General features: G+C 35.7%; 1 protein-coding gene across 5 annotated transcripts in view; it reads left to right on the top strand.

Annotated features, from left to right (window-relative positions):
- REPS1 (RALBP1 associated Eps domain containing 1) overlaps positions 1-14,900 on the top strand; it is a 73,410-nt gene that overhangs the window by 39,420 nt on the left and 19,090 nt on the right. For 3 of the 5 annotated variants that reach the window (XM_082669064.1, XM_082669065.1, XM_082669063.1), the window contains exons 9-10: positions 7,984-8,105; positions 11,583-11,663. In XM_082669064.1, coding sequence (XP_082525190.1) covers positions 7,984-8,105; positions 11,583-11,663 — 203 coding nt within the window. The remainder of the gene's footprint in view (positions 1-7,983; positions 8,106-11,582; positions 11,664-14,900) is intronic. The other 2 variants (XM_082669067.1, XM_082669066.1) reach the window with 1 other exon arrangement.

Genomic DNA, 14,900 nt, shown 5'->3' with positions numbered 1-14,900 from the left:
TTTCCAAAGAATCATCTTTGTAGCACAGTTTCAATTTTACATATATTTTTTTGCGATTATTTGGTCAGTCTCTCTTAAACTAGATTAGAGGTTCCTGGGCAGATAGTAACCAGATTGGTCTTGTTCATCATGTTTAAGCACCTAGCAGGGTGCAAACTGAGTGCACATAAGTAGGCGTTCGCATTTTTGAAATGACTAAGTTGGCTGAACCACTTGTTTAAAACTGTTTCTTGTCTTCACACCACACTGCTCACATGAGCACCTCAGTAGTATCTGCTTGAGATGCTCAGAGAGGTAAAGGAATTTGTTCACTATTCTGTGTCCTCCTCCATAATCGCTGCTTTGTACAGTAAACTTGAGCATGTGTTTCATTGTTGTTGATATGGTGCATAGATAGCATAGGTCCCCAAGCTCCTAGTGGTACTTTTAACATGAATATTTTTAAAATCCAGACTTTTTATTTATGAGTCGTTTACCAAAAATACATACTTGAGACTAGCTTGATGTGCGTTAATCAATGTTAATAGTTTCTCTTGTGTTCACACAGAAAATTTTAACATATAAAAGCCTGTAAAAGTAACACATGCAGCTGTTTTTACACAAGTGCATTCACACTGTACATCCTTGATTTTTTTCTAATAATGTTGTACATCTCTGCACTTTGTTACATATAGAGCTGTCACATTCTTTATCATAATTTGTGAATGTTCCTTAATTCAACCAGTTTCTTATTGATGGAATTTTCGAGTAGTTTCCTGGCTTTACTTTTAAATTGGTGTTGCAAAAAAAAAGGTACATATATTTTTGTTTTGTACAGAGAACCTCGAATCTTTGTTTTGGAAAATTTACTCTCCAAGTGCCTTTAGTTGCAGAGGAAAATGAAAATAGGCACTAATATTCATCATTAACTTTACACCTAAGGAATTAATTCTCAAGGCCCCCACCCCATATATGTATACATTCTTAACACTCGTGTCATTTCTTTTCAGATAGTGGGGTATTTATTGGAGGTGATGAATCAGTACAATTGTAAATATTGGCAAAGGTGCACCATTTAGTGAAAGTGGACAAAATAACTAAACTCCTCAAATTCCTGGCAAAAACAAATTCCTGACAAACAAGACTAGCTAATACTTGAAGGAGAAAACCTCTGCAAGAATGACACAATAGGGGCTTTAAAAGATTATGGTTTAAATATCAGTGGATTCAGTAAGAGTCCTTGGGTATATTTAATGATACCGGTAATTATTTTTTGCAGAAATGAGCTTTTTTCTTTATGATTGTGTTGTGAAAGTCAAAATGAAGTGAAGGATGTCTGTCTTGCTCTGTTAGGATGAGAACTCCATGGAAATAAATGGGAGCCTTGTCTTCTTGCTCAATACTGTATCTTTGTTTACTATATTTACTTATAGGCCCTCAGTAAATGTTCACTGACTGAATTCATGCTTTTATTAATTTTGCCACCAAATTTTGCCCAAAATCTTTAACATCTTTTATGGTTTGTTCTTTATACTCATTTTCTGTGTAAGTCTTGAAGAAAACACCCAGTTTAGTTGTTTTTTCTCTTTATGAAATTTTAGTCCTTATTTTAAGTGGATTAACTTTAAATGGGCTTTTTCCATTTGTAGCTATACTTAGATAATGGAAACCTCCTGTATATCTGTGGGTAATATTCTTTGAAGTATAATAGCTGAGCCAAATGGTATTTGCTATAAAATGTTGATCAGTACTGCAAAAAAAGAAAAAAGGGCAACAGATGCAATTTAATTAGTATTTGGGGTAAGTGTTTTATTGTTTTCAAACCTTGTTAGACATTTTTTTACATTCATTTTTTTTAAAATCTTTGGCTTTAATTCAAAACTAATAGACTTCTACCTAGTCCTTAAAATCTGCTTACTGAGTAAGTTTCCATTTTGTGGAATATTGGGGAGAAGTGGAATTAATTTTGGAAATAGAACTTAGTTTTTCGATCCATGTAATATCATTCAAGGCAAACAAAGCATATCTTAAATTAAGTTTTTAATTTCTTTCTGCATATGCATTGCTTATCCCTGTCTTTTAAGTGTGAATGAAAAAGGTGCTATTTATAGGGGGTTTTTTTAAACTTAAAATTTATCCACACCTGTTTTTTTTAAATTTTAAATGTTTTTTTCTTGTACAAATAATATTCACATCTCAAATAAATAAAAGATATAGTTACTTTTTGCTTAGATGAAGCTGATAAATGAAATTAAAACCTTGAACCTACATGATTGAAGAATTCTTCCTAGGTTTGTTTTGCTACTTGAAAAGAAAATAAGTTTTAAACCATAAGACTTCAGGGAGTATATATATTTCTATTAGATTGATAATAGCTGGCAGTCATTTTGAAGCAGTTTTTTTAGTGTATTGAGTATAATACTAGGAAAATGAGAGAAATTTGGGGTGGGTAGATTATAAACCTAGAATGAAACTGAAACAGGTTCTTTCTCTTTAAGAAAGAGGTTGTTCAGCAGGTACACTGAACTGAACTGAATCTGGGAACCTTTTAGGGTCTGTGGAGCCTAGAAGGATGAAAACTACTGACAGTGTTTTTATTTTCTAGTGCGATCCTGAAAATAAGGTTTGCACTTTTCGTATTATCATTACTAACTTTTTTTTTTTTTTTTTTTTTTTGCGGTATGCGGGCCTCTCACTGTTGTGGCTTCTCCCGTTGCGGAGCACAGGCTCCGGACGCACAGGCTCAGCGGCCATGGCTCACGGGACCAGCCGCTCCACGGCATGTGGGATCTTCCCAGACCGGGGCACGAACCCGCGTCCCCTGCATTGGCAGGCAGACTCTCAACCACTGCGCCACCAGGGAAGCCCTATCATTACTAACTTTTAAATGTAGATTGACAGTACATCAGTATGATCACCCTGGGTTGTGCCTTCCAGGCACATTTCTATACATGCAAATACTTTTTGCATAAAAGCCCTTTTGGGGTTGATTTTAACAAATAATTTAGGCTCATGCTCTTCTTTTTCAGCCCTGATGCTCTGATGATGTCAGGGGCAGAGCAGAACCCTCAGGAGGGAGGCAGGGTTGACACAGTGTTCCAGCAGGAGGCTAGGTTGGAACACTGCATCAGGTAAGAGTAAAATTACACCCCTGCCTCCGTAAGGATACAGTCTTAAAGACTAACTTTTGTGGGCAGCTATGAAACTCTTTGTTGGAGTATTTATAAGGAGCCAAGTTGAAGGAAGTGTAGATTATTTACAAACCTAATGCCTCTTCCCAGGCTCATGACTGTTAGTTTCTAGAACATAGGTAATTTGCTCCTTTTCTACTGCCATTTGTTGTACTATATATGAAGTTAGGAAAGAAGCAATGTGTAATTTTGCTAATTTATTCCAGAGATAATTTTTGAATTTTCTAGGACAGTGATTTTTTTTCAAACTTTCTCATCTTAGGGACCCCTTTACATTCTTAAATATTTTTGTGGACCCCCAAAAAGGCTTTCTTTTTGTAGATTACATCTGTCAATAGTAACCCTATTAGAAATTAAAACTGAAACATTTTTTTAAAATACTTACTGCTTTATTTTAAAATAACAAGAGTATACCCCTTATATATTAGCATAGGTATTTTTAGGAAAATAACCATATTCTCCAAAATAAAAAAATTGTGAAAAAGGTGGCATTGTTTTACACTTATGCTAATCTCTTTCATATTTGGTTTAATAGAAGACAGCTTAGAATCTCAACTAGCTGCATTCTGCATTCAATCTGATGAGTGTGTTACTTTGTTTGAGGTGTATCAGGTGTTGGCACACCAAGCCCTGAGGCCAGATCCAGTCTGCTGACTGTTTTTGTATAACCTGCAAGCAAAGAGTGGTTTTTGTTTTCAAAAAAGAATAATATTTATTACACATGAGAATATATGAAATTTGAATTTCAGCATCCATAAATAAAAATTTATTGGAACACGGCCAAGCCCATTCCTTTGTGAATTACCTATAGCTGCTTTTGACAGCAGCACAGTTGAGTGGTTGCAGCAGAGACCTTACAGCCTGCAAAGCCTAAAATATTTACTGGCTAGCCCTTTGCAGAAAAAGGATGCCAATCCTTAGTACCTGAAGAAAATTTGGCCTCACGTAGTAAAAGGGAGGACTGTTTTCAGATAATTTTGGATATTCTTTGCTATTGCACCAAAACTCAACAAATGGTAATTTCTTAAAGGTTAATTGCAGTGTAAAAGCTGAAACCATATTAATGAATTGTTTGTACTGTTACATAGATCTGTCTTGAACTTTGAATGAATCTTTTACCCATGCACGGCTTTGTAACATAATGCGCTGATTATTTGTAAAATATCGGTTCATTGAGTTGTACAGCTCTTTCAAACGTTGGGACATTTTATTATAAAATATCAAAAAGTGTGTTTGTTAATATCACAACCTATCTTATCAAGGAAGTACTGGGAAGCTCTTGAGCTTATAGACATGGATATACATTTTCCAAAATTCTAATCTTCACTTAAAAGCTCAAACTTTGTCATTAGTAACAAATACTGAAAATTGTTATTTTCCTTGAAGGGACAGGGTCACTTAATCCATTTTCAAGAAAATCCCTGCCTAATAGCCATGTCTGAATAATTACAGTTTATCACCTGTTCTTTCAAGAATAATAGTGGCCTGTTCAGCTGACGTCTGAATCACACTGAGACAACCGTTGCACTTTAACATGGAGAAGTGCTTCATATTTGTTTCCCATTTTGCCACAGAATATTTTAAAAATGTGTTTCCAGGGGTGAGATTTAATAAAATTAATAATTTTTACTGCTTAATTGTGAACATCCTTCAGTGAAATTGTCATGCATATTTATTGATTTATTTATTTTTACATATTTTAACTGGAATGCATGGTGGTAAAGAATACAATGACTGCTATATTGTAGCAGTAATCACTATATATTTAGGTGCCACTGCCTTGATTCTTGCTAATAAGCTAGCAGTTTTACCCACCATTGCTTTTGCACCGTCAGTGCATATGCCAACACAGAGAAAAAGCATTATTGCTATTACAAAATAATTTTGATGTTTTAGACCCCCCTAGCAGTGTCATGGGGACTCCCAGGAGTCCACGGTTCACAGTTTAAGAACTGGTACGGTAGGAAAATAACTGTATCGGAATGACTATGAAGTATAATTATTTGGGTGAATAACACTTCAGTTCTTAGTTAGCCTCAAGGGGCTGGACCCACTGCAGCTTGGTACTAGTGAATCAAAGAGGTACCCAGAATCCATCCCAAACCTGAACTTCCCTGCAGTGGGGATGGTGTACATTCTGGCCCTAAATTTGTCAGTAGAAGACTAACAGGAGAACAGAGGTCCAGGCAAGTCAAATCAGGGCCCCAGTTTGCCTTAAGGTGACATTTGAAACTTAAATAATAATACAGTATGACTTTTAAATAGATTCTTTCAAAAATTAATCATCCTATAGTTAATACTATTTTTATTCTATTTTTCCTTTCCTTAATATCTGCTTTGGGAGATCTTTTAAAGACGCTTCTTCATTCACCATCCTTCTGACAGAGTTTCACTTCCGGTAAACTATCAAATCTATAGCTATTATCCTTCTTTCTTTAATTCCCTTTCCTTTTGTTTTAATTTAATAAATTTATATTTATTTTTGGCTGCGTTGGGTCTTCGTTGTTGCACACAGACTTTTCTCTAGTTGTGGCGAGCAGGGGTTACTCTTTGTTGCGGTGCACGGGCTTCTCATTGCGGTGGCTTCTCTTGTTGCGGAGCACAGGCTCTAGGCGCGCGGTCTTCAGTAGTTGTGGCACGTGGGCTCAGTAGTTGTGGCTCGCGGGCTCTAGAGCGCAGGCTCAGTAGTTGTGGCGCACGGGCTTAGCTGCTCTGCAGCATGTGGGATCTTCCCAGACCAGGGCTCGAACCCATGTCTCCTGATCTCTGCCCAGTGACATATGTGATCTCCCTGCATCCCTCGTCCATCCTCTCCCACATTTGCCAAAGTAGGCTGTCATACTGCTCTGATGTAGAGCTCACTAGAAGCATCTTGCTGGTGAGGTCCAGCTCCAGTTTGCCGTCGAGCGCCTTGCCGTCCTTGCTACAGTCCAAGTTGAAGCTGCTGTGGAGCCGGGCAGCAACCACCCCCGGAGAGCTGGGCTCGGGGGCGAACATAGAGGCCGAGATCGGCGAGTCCATCCGGGAGCGACTCTGCTCCGCCACCATCTTTAATAACTTAGGCTAATTCATCTCCCTGTGTTACCATAGGAAAAAAAGTCCATGATTTTTGTTCACACTGAAAACCACAAGCTATTTCCATGAGGAATTTGCTGCTACTATTTATTATAAATAATTTTTCATTAGTTTTTCTCTAAGAGCATTGTGTTAAGAGGTCTTCATAGAACATTATATAAAGCGTTTCTGCCTCTTATTTGTTCTATATCACTTTGGCACTTTTACTGAGAAAGAGATAGAATTAAGAAAGAAATAGCAAGAATGCTTGATCTTAGAAAACAAAAATTTATCAAAATATGATGCTGGACTACAAATTAGAACTTGCAGTGTGATATGACTATAAAGAAATAATGTCAGGGTGAGTAAAAGGGAGGTATTTTGAGATAGTCATGTAACAGAATAGGTGAAGAAAAATTTTGAGACTTCTTCAGCGTATCAATAGTTAATTTTGGTTCTAGAAAAATAATGGTAATGGAGAATGAATTTAAATGAAGAACACACAAAAGTAACTCATTCAATAAATATTTGAGTGCCTAATATGTGGTAGGTCCTGTGTTAGGCACTAAAATGTGAAGGATTTACTTATGAATAGATTGGAAGGTTAAAACCTATACATTGCTAAGTTGTTATATGGCTGTCTATATAGGAATCTGAAGTATAGTACTAACATTTAATGGCATATGTCTTTCTTTCTGATGGAGAAACTCAGGTGCTATTTATTTTATTCAACTTGCCCATGGTCAAACAATGAGATAGTGACAGATATTAGAGTCATATTTTTGATACAGGTTCTAAACAGATTAGGTACTCCCCATTAATTTGGCAATCAATGTGATTTTCAGACTGGGATTATATTCAAAGCCATGTAAAATTTGGGAAGATTGGAATGAGAATTTAGTTACCATTAAATTCCTTCTGTTTTTAAATTACAATTTGAGAGCTTGGAGAAGCCTTAACTAATTAAAAGTAGAACATGATGTCACATAATACTTTAAAAACCACTTTGAAATCCTGTCATGGATTTGTAGCTCTCTCAGTTAAGTCTGTAAATGCTAGTGAGCCTAACGATAAAAGTTTGTTTCGTGTGGACTCATTGACTTTGCTTTTTGCTCATGCCTGGGCTCTTTCTCTCCTTTTGCTGTCTGCCTTGAAAATATATGCTGCTTCTTGGTAACAAGGAAGACTTGTAGAGAAAATTCGAGAGAATTAGTGTAAATCAGCAGTTCCCAAAGTATATGCCAAGGGAATATTGAGGGATTTTTATCTGATAAAAAAAGGTTTATATTTGGGAAAAACTGATTTAAACATGACAAGTCTTTGATATACAAATGTGCGTGGGGACACTCCAACAGGGAATTTTAGTATTCCCAGATTTATTTGAATAGAAAACCTAATCTTTAAAAATATCTTGCTGATTGATATTCCATGGAATACACTTTGGGAACTGGTACAAATCCATCCCTACTAGATTCAAAGTATGTGCCCTATTGCATTGCTATGTACAACACTCTTTTTCTACTTATTTCTAACTAGATTTTATTTTCATGGAAAACTCTGGTTTCAGGTAGACAGTAAGTTGCAGGAATAAGTATTGCCTGATTGTCTGATTGTTAAGATGTTTGTTTTGGGAACATGAGAAAAGGAAATTTAGATTATAAATTACTACTTGTGAAAACCTTCTGTTAGGTTTTTATGAGTAAATATTCCTAAACTAAAATATATTGTTTATAGAGAATTTCTCTTTTTTAAATTGCAGACGTTGGGGATCAGCCAGGTGAGGTAGGTTATTCAGGCTCTCCTGCAGAAGCACCTCCAAGCAAGTCTCCATCTATGCCGTCACTAAACCAGACTTGGCCTGAGCTGAATCAGAGCAGTGAGGTTAGCAAAGCTTCCCTTTTCTCTCACTAACATTCACTTTTTTAAGGTAAGAAGTTCCGAGCAGGGTAATTTCAGCATATAGCTCTTTCAGCATGCATGCATAGTTGAGGGACCATATCAAATGTGACTGTGATAGATATTTGTAATTATATGACTCTGAGGTTTTCAAAGTACTTTTTCATATGTATATACTATCATTTAGTTTCCACCATTCATTCCTACTAAATCTCTGTGGGTTAGATGGGGCAGATGCATGAACTTAACAGTCGAAAGGGTAAATGTCTTGGACAAGATATCTTACAGCCAGTAAGCGACAAGGGCTGAGGTTTGAACACAGGTCCTTTGGACGTTCAGTCAGCTAGCATACCTGCTGTGTCACACTGCCTTCTCATTCCTGTAAGCAAGGCCTGGGATAATAGATTTGGAATCTTGGCTTTGGAAGTGATATGAGAAGCCACTAAACCAGCTTTCCACATGAAAGAAGTATTTTCTACATTCCAGGCTATTCATAGTAATTTATTTTATTTAATACAAAATGGAATGATTTAACCCTATTAAATGCAGTGGTTAAAGACCATGTTATATAAGACCAAGCCCAGCGTGGAAAACAGAATTTGAGAACCACCCCCCATTACTTTGGAACTCCATTATACAAAACAATAAAAGTAGGGCCACTATGATTAGAATAAGGGAAGAGGACCTGAGGCCCTGCCTCCACAAAGCACCCTCTGAGGCCCCTCTGTTAAATCTTCATGCTCTGTAGAACTTCAATTGAAAACCACTGCTCAGCCTGTTAGAGCACTTTTCTTTGTGAACAAGTTATATTTTTTTTCCTTACAGTCTTTTGTATCACTTTTAGATAGTGCTTGAAGCTTCTGTGCTTTCTGTGTCTTTTAAAGCCAGAAAAATGCTGGGTTTAAGAGACACTAGTTAATTTTGGACAACTGAAAAACAAGAGAAGTAACTGGCAGGTTTAAAGTACTTTGCTGCTGCTTTATGACATAATCACAGATACCTGCTTCTGAGACATTATAATATACATCCGTCATGCTGTCAGATATAAAACCATTTATATAAGTGTTTTTCTGGAGGGAAGATTTAAGCCTTGAAAGAATTTGCTAGTAGAGAGGCTTTATGGAGAATAGGCTCAGTGTTCTTGAAACCACTGTTTTTTGCTGCCTTTATTCATTTCTGTCATTTTTTTTAAAAAGCAGTATCAGATTAAAAGATTATTTTTACTGATATCTGTTCATAAATAAAAGCAACTCTTTCTAAAGCATGTCAGTTCAAAAGCCCATCTTCATTCCAAGTAAAAATCACATGTGATCATTAAAGACTAGCAATGGAAATCCCTTTCAAATCTGATTTAAGCAGTTGCATTTTCCCTTCTTAAATCTTCTTACCAAGTTTCATTTTGTGGTGTTTGCTAATAGGGACATGAATGTCATAATTGGTTTTTTGCACTATGTGTGGAAAATCAAAATGTTACTAAAACTAACATTGATTTTTGACACATTTTAATAATATTTATTTTTTTTAATTTACTTAGGATATGGAAATTATATTTTAATTTTCTACCTCAAAGCACTAATATTCTTTCAACAAATATTTATTCAGCATTTGCAAATATGGATGAGGCACTGTAGGGGATAACACTAATAATCTGTAACACATATTGAGCACTTTTGATGTAACCGTTCTGTTCAAAAAGCTCTTTACATATATTAACTCTTTACATCCTTATAACAATCCTGTGACATAGGCATTATTAATCTCACGTTACAGATGGTACCACTGGAACACAGAGAGGTTAGATAACTTGCCTGAGGGTGTGCAGCGTAACTAGGATTCCAGTCGTCTGGTTCCAGAGCCTGTGCTCTTAACCATTATACTAAAGTTACAAAGATAAGAGTGTTTCTCTGCTCTCCAGCTAGCTTACATACAGTCTTGTAAAATCAAGTAAAATCTCATGCCACCAAATAGGTAGACAGATGTCTTCTTTTTGGAAAAAATATTCTGCATCTAAACTTTTCTCCATAGTTAGATAATCAGAATTTTAAAAATTCCTTCTGTACCTATGCAACAATAATTATTGAAGAAACTAATTACATTAACAAATATTGGTAAGTCACTTCCCTGAAGTGATGTTCCTTGATAAAAGTGAATCACTGTGGATTTTCTTTATTCAGGAAACACGCTGAATGCATCTCTTATTTCTTAGTATATCTTAATTTTATGATTTCAAAACTAATCTTTAGGGAAAGCTGTTGAATGATTGCATTAGCCATTTCTGTAGATAATTTTTATAAATGTGTTCATTTGCTAACATTTAGTTTCTACATGTCTTCTCAAATTGAATATTACTATTTTAAATAGTAAGTCGAACTTTGAAGCATAAAAATGTATACTTTTCTATACTGAATTATAAAAAGAGGATTTTGGTTAATGGAGTAGGTGTGTCTGTGTGTAAACATTCATGTGTATATATTGTATATGTGCAGATGTTTTTCCTTCAGCGTATAACTGGTAATTCTTAAGAATCAAATTTTAATGATAATTTTAATATGATTTTGATATAAAATCCTATACTGTTTATTACTAAGATCTTCAAATGGAATTTACTAAAATTAATAATCACTTATCACTCCACCTAATTTGAGGTATGATATTTGTGTACCTCTTTTAGAAGAGTAGTATTTCATATCAAAATACATCTTCTATATATAACACATACTCAGTTGCTTGATTTGCTCTCATTGTGGCCGCATTCTGATTTTTCTAGCATGGGGTTGGAGGTGGGTGCCTGATTGGCAGTTTTGTCTTGTGGTCTGGCATGGCCCTGTTCATAATGCTGATTACAGGGGTTGACTTGCTACAGATTGACATAAGCTCAAACTTACATTAATTCCAGAATTCTTTGCATTTTATCTCAATTATATTTTATTAAATATATGTACAGAATATGTGCACATACATAATAGAATCATCTTTCAGGGGTCGCACTGGCAAGTCGCACTGACTTGCTTTGTTTTGACCAAAACTTTGGTACTCAGAATTCATTAGTACCACCAAATCAGTGCATTAACATTTGGATTTTAAAAGAAGGATTTGAAGTTATTCTTTCTCTAGTCAAGACAAACCCCTTTATATTTTTCTTTTGTCACCATTTATACCACTTAGACTCTGTTCCTTTATTGTGTTTTGAGTTGAATTCTGTAAGGCTTTGAATCTCTCCCATGGAGATTGCAATAAATTGTTACTGTACATTTGATCGTGAAGCTGCTCACTTTACATTACAAGATGACCCAGCATAGATAATGTAGAATGTTTATGGAAAAACAGAGCTTACGGAATTTTGTCAGGCCTACGAAACACAACTTGCAGTGCAACCTCTGAATTACTTTGCTAAATCTTCTCCGGTGATCTTTTACTCCATCTTTCTCATCATGCTGACTTGTCTCTCCTCTGTCTGTTCAGCAGTGGGAGACATTTAGTGAACGCTCTTCAAGCTCACAAACTCTGACCCAATTTGATTCTAACATTGCACCAGCTGATCCTGTAAGTCAATCACTTAGCTTGCTTGTTTGAAATTAATTTTATTAACCCAAATTTTCATTCATTATGGTTTTTAGCTGATATGCATGATTCAGTGGAGTGCTTAGAGGGAAATGGTGGCAGGCTTTTCAATTTTGTGTGTTTAATGGTGGAAAGAACTTTTTTTTTTTTACCATTCTTTGTATTTTCTAGTTATTTTAATGAGAGAAATCTATGTTTTTAAAATCTGATACATGTGTCTAAAGGAGCATTTTGTGACAGTTGATTTAGTTGACCTTGTTTTCATTTGCTAATTGAGTGTATGTTTTATTAAACATATACTGCTTATTGCAGTGTAATGACAGTAAATACTATTTTATTTGTATGCTTACACATCATGTAACATGTGCTATGTATGTAAACATGCAGTGTCATCTTTTATTTTAACAGTCCAGATGGTACAGCTTTGACTTAATTAGTATGTTGAGTCCTGTTACAAGAGAATCAAGTTCAGCAAAACAATAGTGCTGTTGGTCAAAGATTCCCATTGTGCAGAGGAGGCTCTGTCTTGTCTTCCTGTGGTTCACTGTGTTGCTTTGAAAATGCTACAAAGTTCACATCCTGATTTAAACAATAAATTCTGTCCCATAGATTGAACTTCATATATGCCCCACCCGTCCCTCAAGTTATTTGAAAACTTCTATACTGTAGCTATTACAGTCTTCTCACTGTTCACTCCTGCCTTTTCTTTTATTTTTCATTTTTTCCTATAAAGAGAAGGACATGCTAATAAGTACCTTTCAAAAAGAAAAGAGGAAGTAAGTAGGAAGGGAAGAAGAGTGTAAAGGTAGGATTTTTAAAAATGAGTTCAGTGAAAAGAATTGGAGAAAGTGACACAAGGCATTCTTTCTAGATGTTTCTGACCAAAGATAGCCAGCATTTATTAATTAAATGTTAAAATAGTCTTGTTATTTAATATGGATTTGGGAGAAGTGGCATTCAAAGATAATAGTACATCTTCAACATTTTAAATTAATGGCTCTTTGGTGTGTTTTATAATTTTAAAGAATTTATATCTGTTTGAAATACAGAGAATGCTGTTATATTGAATTCAGACATAATGTATGGAAGTGTTTTAAGTGTCTATTTTATAATCTATTCATTATTCAGGGGCCAATTAATATGTAGATTATCTGAGCCTTTGGCCTTCTCTTTCCTTACTACTTTGAGGACATTAATCTTTGCTTTTAGTCTCTGAAAAATAGGAGAGAAATAAAAAGGCAGCACTTAACAATTTTTACTGCTTATTAGCAGCAGTAATTAAAGTTTCTTGGGAAGTGACACGTGCTATAAGCTGAAAGAAAGTTTTACTTTAGCTCTGAGTTTCATTTCTCCATATTATTCTTATCTCCTACTTACAGTCAAGTTAATTTTATTTAAAGTACTTAATAAAAGTATTTTACAGGGAAGGATGTAGCAGTAGAGACTCTTTTATTCTCTAACCCTTAAGAGAGATTCAGAGTAATAATTCATTGTATTATGATCTTTGTCAGGCCAGAAAAGAACATTAAATATAAAAATCTAGAACTCAGAGGCAAACTAAATTGACTCATGACTGGCAGGAAATGCAGGGAAATAGTTGACTTAATAACAGTGATATTCTTGTAACTTTTTGGAAATAATATCCAAATTTGTGAATTCCAGCTCTAGTGTTTAAATGATATGGCATAATACTTTCTTTTGCTATTTCTAGTATGGCAGGAGGCTCTAGGAAAGAAAGTTTTAAATGGTTAATTGACATTTTAAACTTGAGTTTAGGCCTCTAAATTTGATAAAGTTGGCAGTCTTAAATATTTATAATCTGGTACCTAGAAACATCTTTTTTCTTTTACGCTGGCAAACTATAATCTCACTGTAAACTTTCAATTAGTACAATGCCCTGCTTTCAGTGAGGGTCTGAGTTTCTTAACCTTTATTTAATTCTTACCTGACATATTACCAGTCTACAGAACACAGCCTGTGGCCACATTCCCAAATGATCCTTTGCAAGGTTTATATAAATAAGGATTATAAGTAAGTAAATAAGGTCCATTCAGATTAGAAGAGACTCACATAGGAGAAAAAGAACACTACAGTTCTGATATGAATTTAACATACCTTACAGTGTCAGAAACACTTAATGGAATAATTTTTAAAAGCCAAATTTTGATAAGTAGATATTGCTCAATAAAGTTTGTCTGTGAAGGACTCCAAACTGCTCTGTAGCACTTAGAGACAGCCATCACCCAGGGCAGTGACCTCACATGCAAACTGAGTGGTTAATTATTAGGCTCCCAGAATTGTTATGAAACTGAGTTTCTGATATCTCATTTCCAGCAACCTGATTACTTTTGTTGAACTGCTTATTCTGGTAGAATGTGTTTCCACCAGGAAATTCTAGACTGACGAGAAGTGCAGTGCACTGGTCTCTGCCATGACTTATCTCTGATCTTGAGTGCTGTAGAATGTTTGACTCACTCAGGGTATGACAAGGGAGTTCATTTGATCACTGATTATGCCCAGCCAACTCAGTTGGTTTGCTGGAGCCCCCTTCCAGGTGCCTGTGTTATTCTCTAGGAATACCAAGATGTCAAAAACAAGTCCAGTCTTAAGTAGACCACAGCTTAATCATTATAAACTGATGGTAATATGCTGACTTTGATAATTACCATATGTAGCCGTGAACAAAACTGTGGGCAGAGAACTGTGGGCTAACTCAACCCAGTGTGTTTGGGCAAGTTTTCACAAAAGAGGGTATGTTTGTATGATGAGTTTTGACTGAAACCGTGAATTGGCAGAAGTGGACAAGGACATTGCAAGCAGAAGGTCACGAGCAGCAGCAATTCAGTGCAGTGAGAGTGTAGGGTAGACACGTATGGGGGAGTGATGGGGAGCTGAAGAGTGTGGCTGAAACCTGACTGGGAAGATCTTTGTTTCCTAGACCAAGGATCTGAACTTAACTGGGAGCTAACAAGAAGTACCATGATAAGATGGGGGCGCCAAAGAGGTAGCTGGGGAAGATCGTTCAGGCAACAATGTGAAGGACTGCTGGGATCAAGAGAGAGTGAACAAACACATGAAAGAATACTCAACATCATTAATCATTAGAGAAATGCAAATCAAAACTACAATGAGATATCATCTCACACCAGTCAGAATGGCCATCATCAAAAAATCTAGAAACAATAAATGCTGGAGAGGATGTGGAGAAAAGGGAACACT

This window comes from Grampus griseus (assembly GCF_964374135.1).
Source record: "Grampus griseus genome assembly, chromosome: 13".
Lineage (NCBI taxonomy): Eukaryota > Metazoa > Chordata > Mammalia > Artiodactyla > Delphinidae > Grampus > Grampus griseus.
Note: the sequence above shows the minus strand (reverse complement) of the source record. Positions and strands in the feature narration are given on the sequence as shown.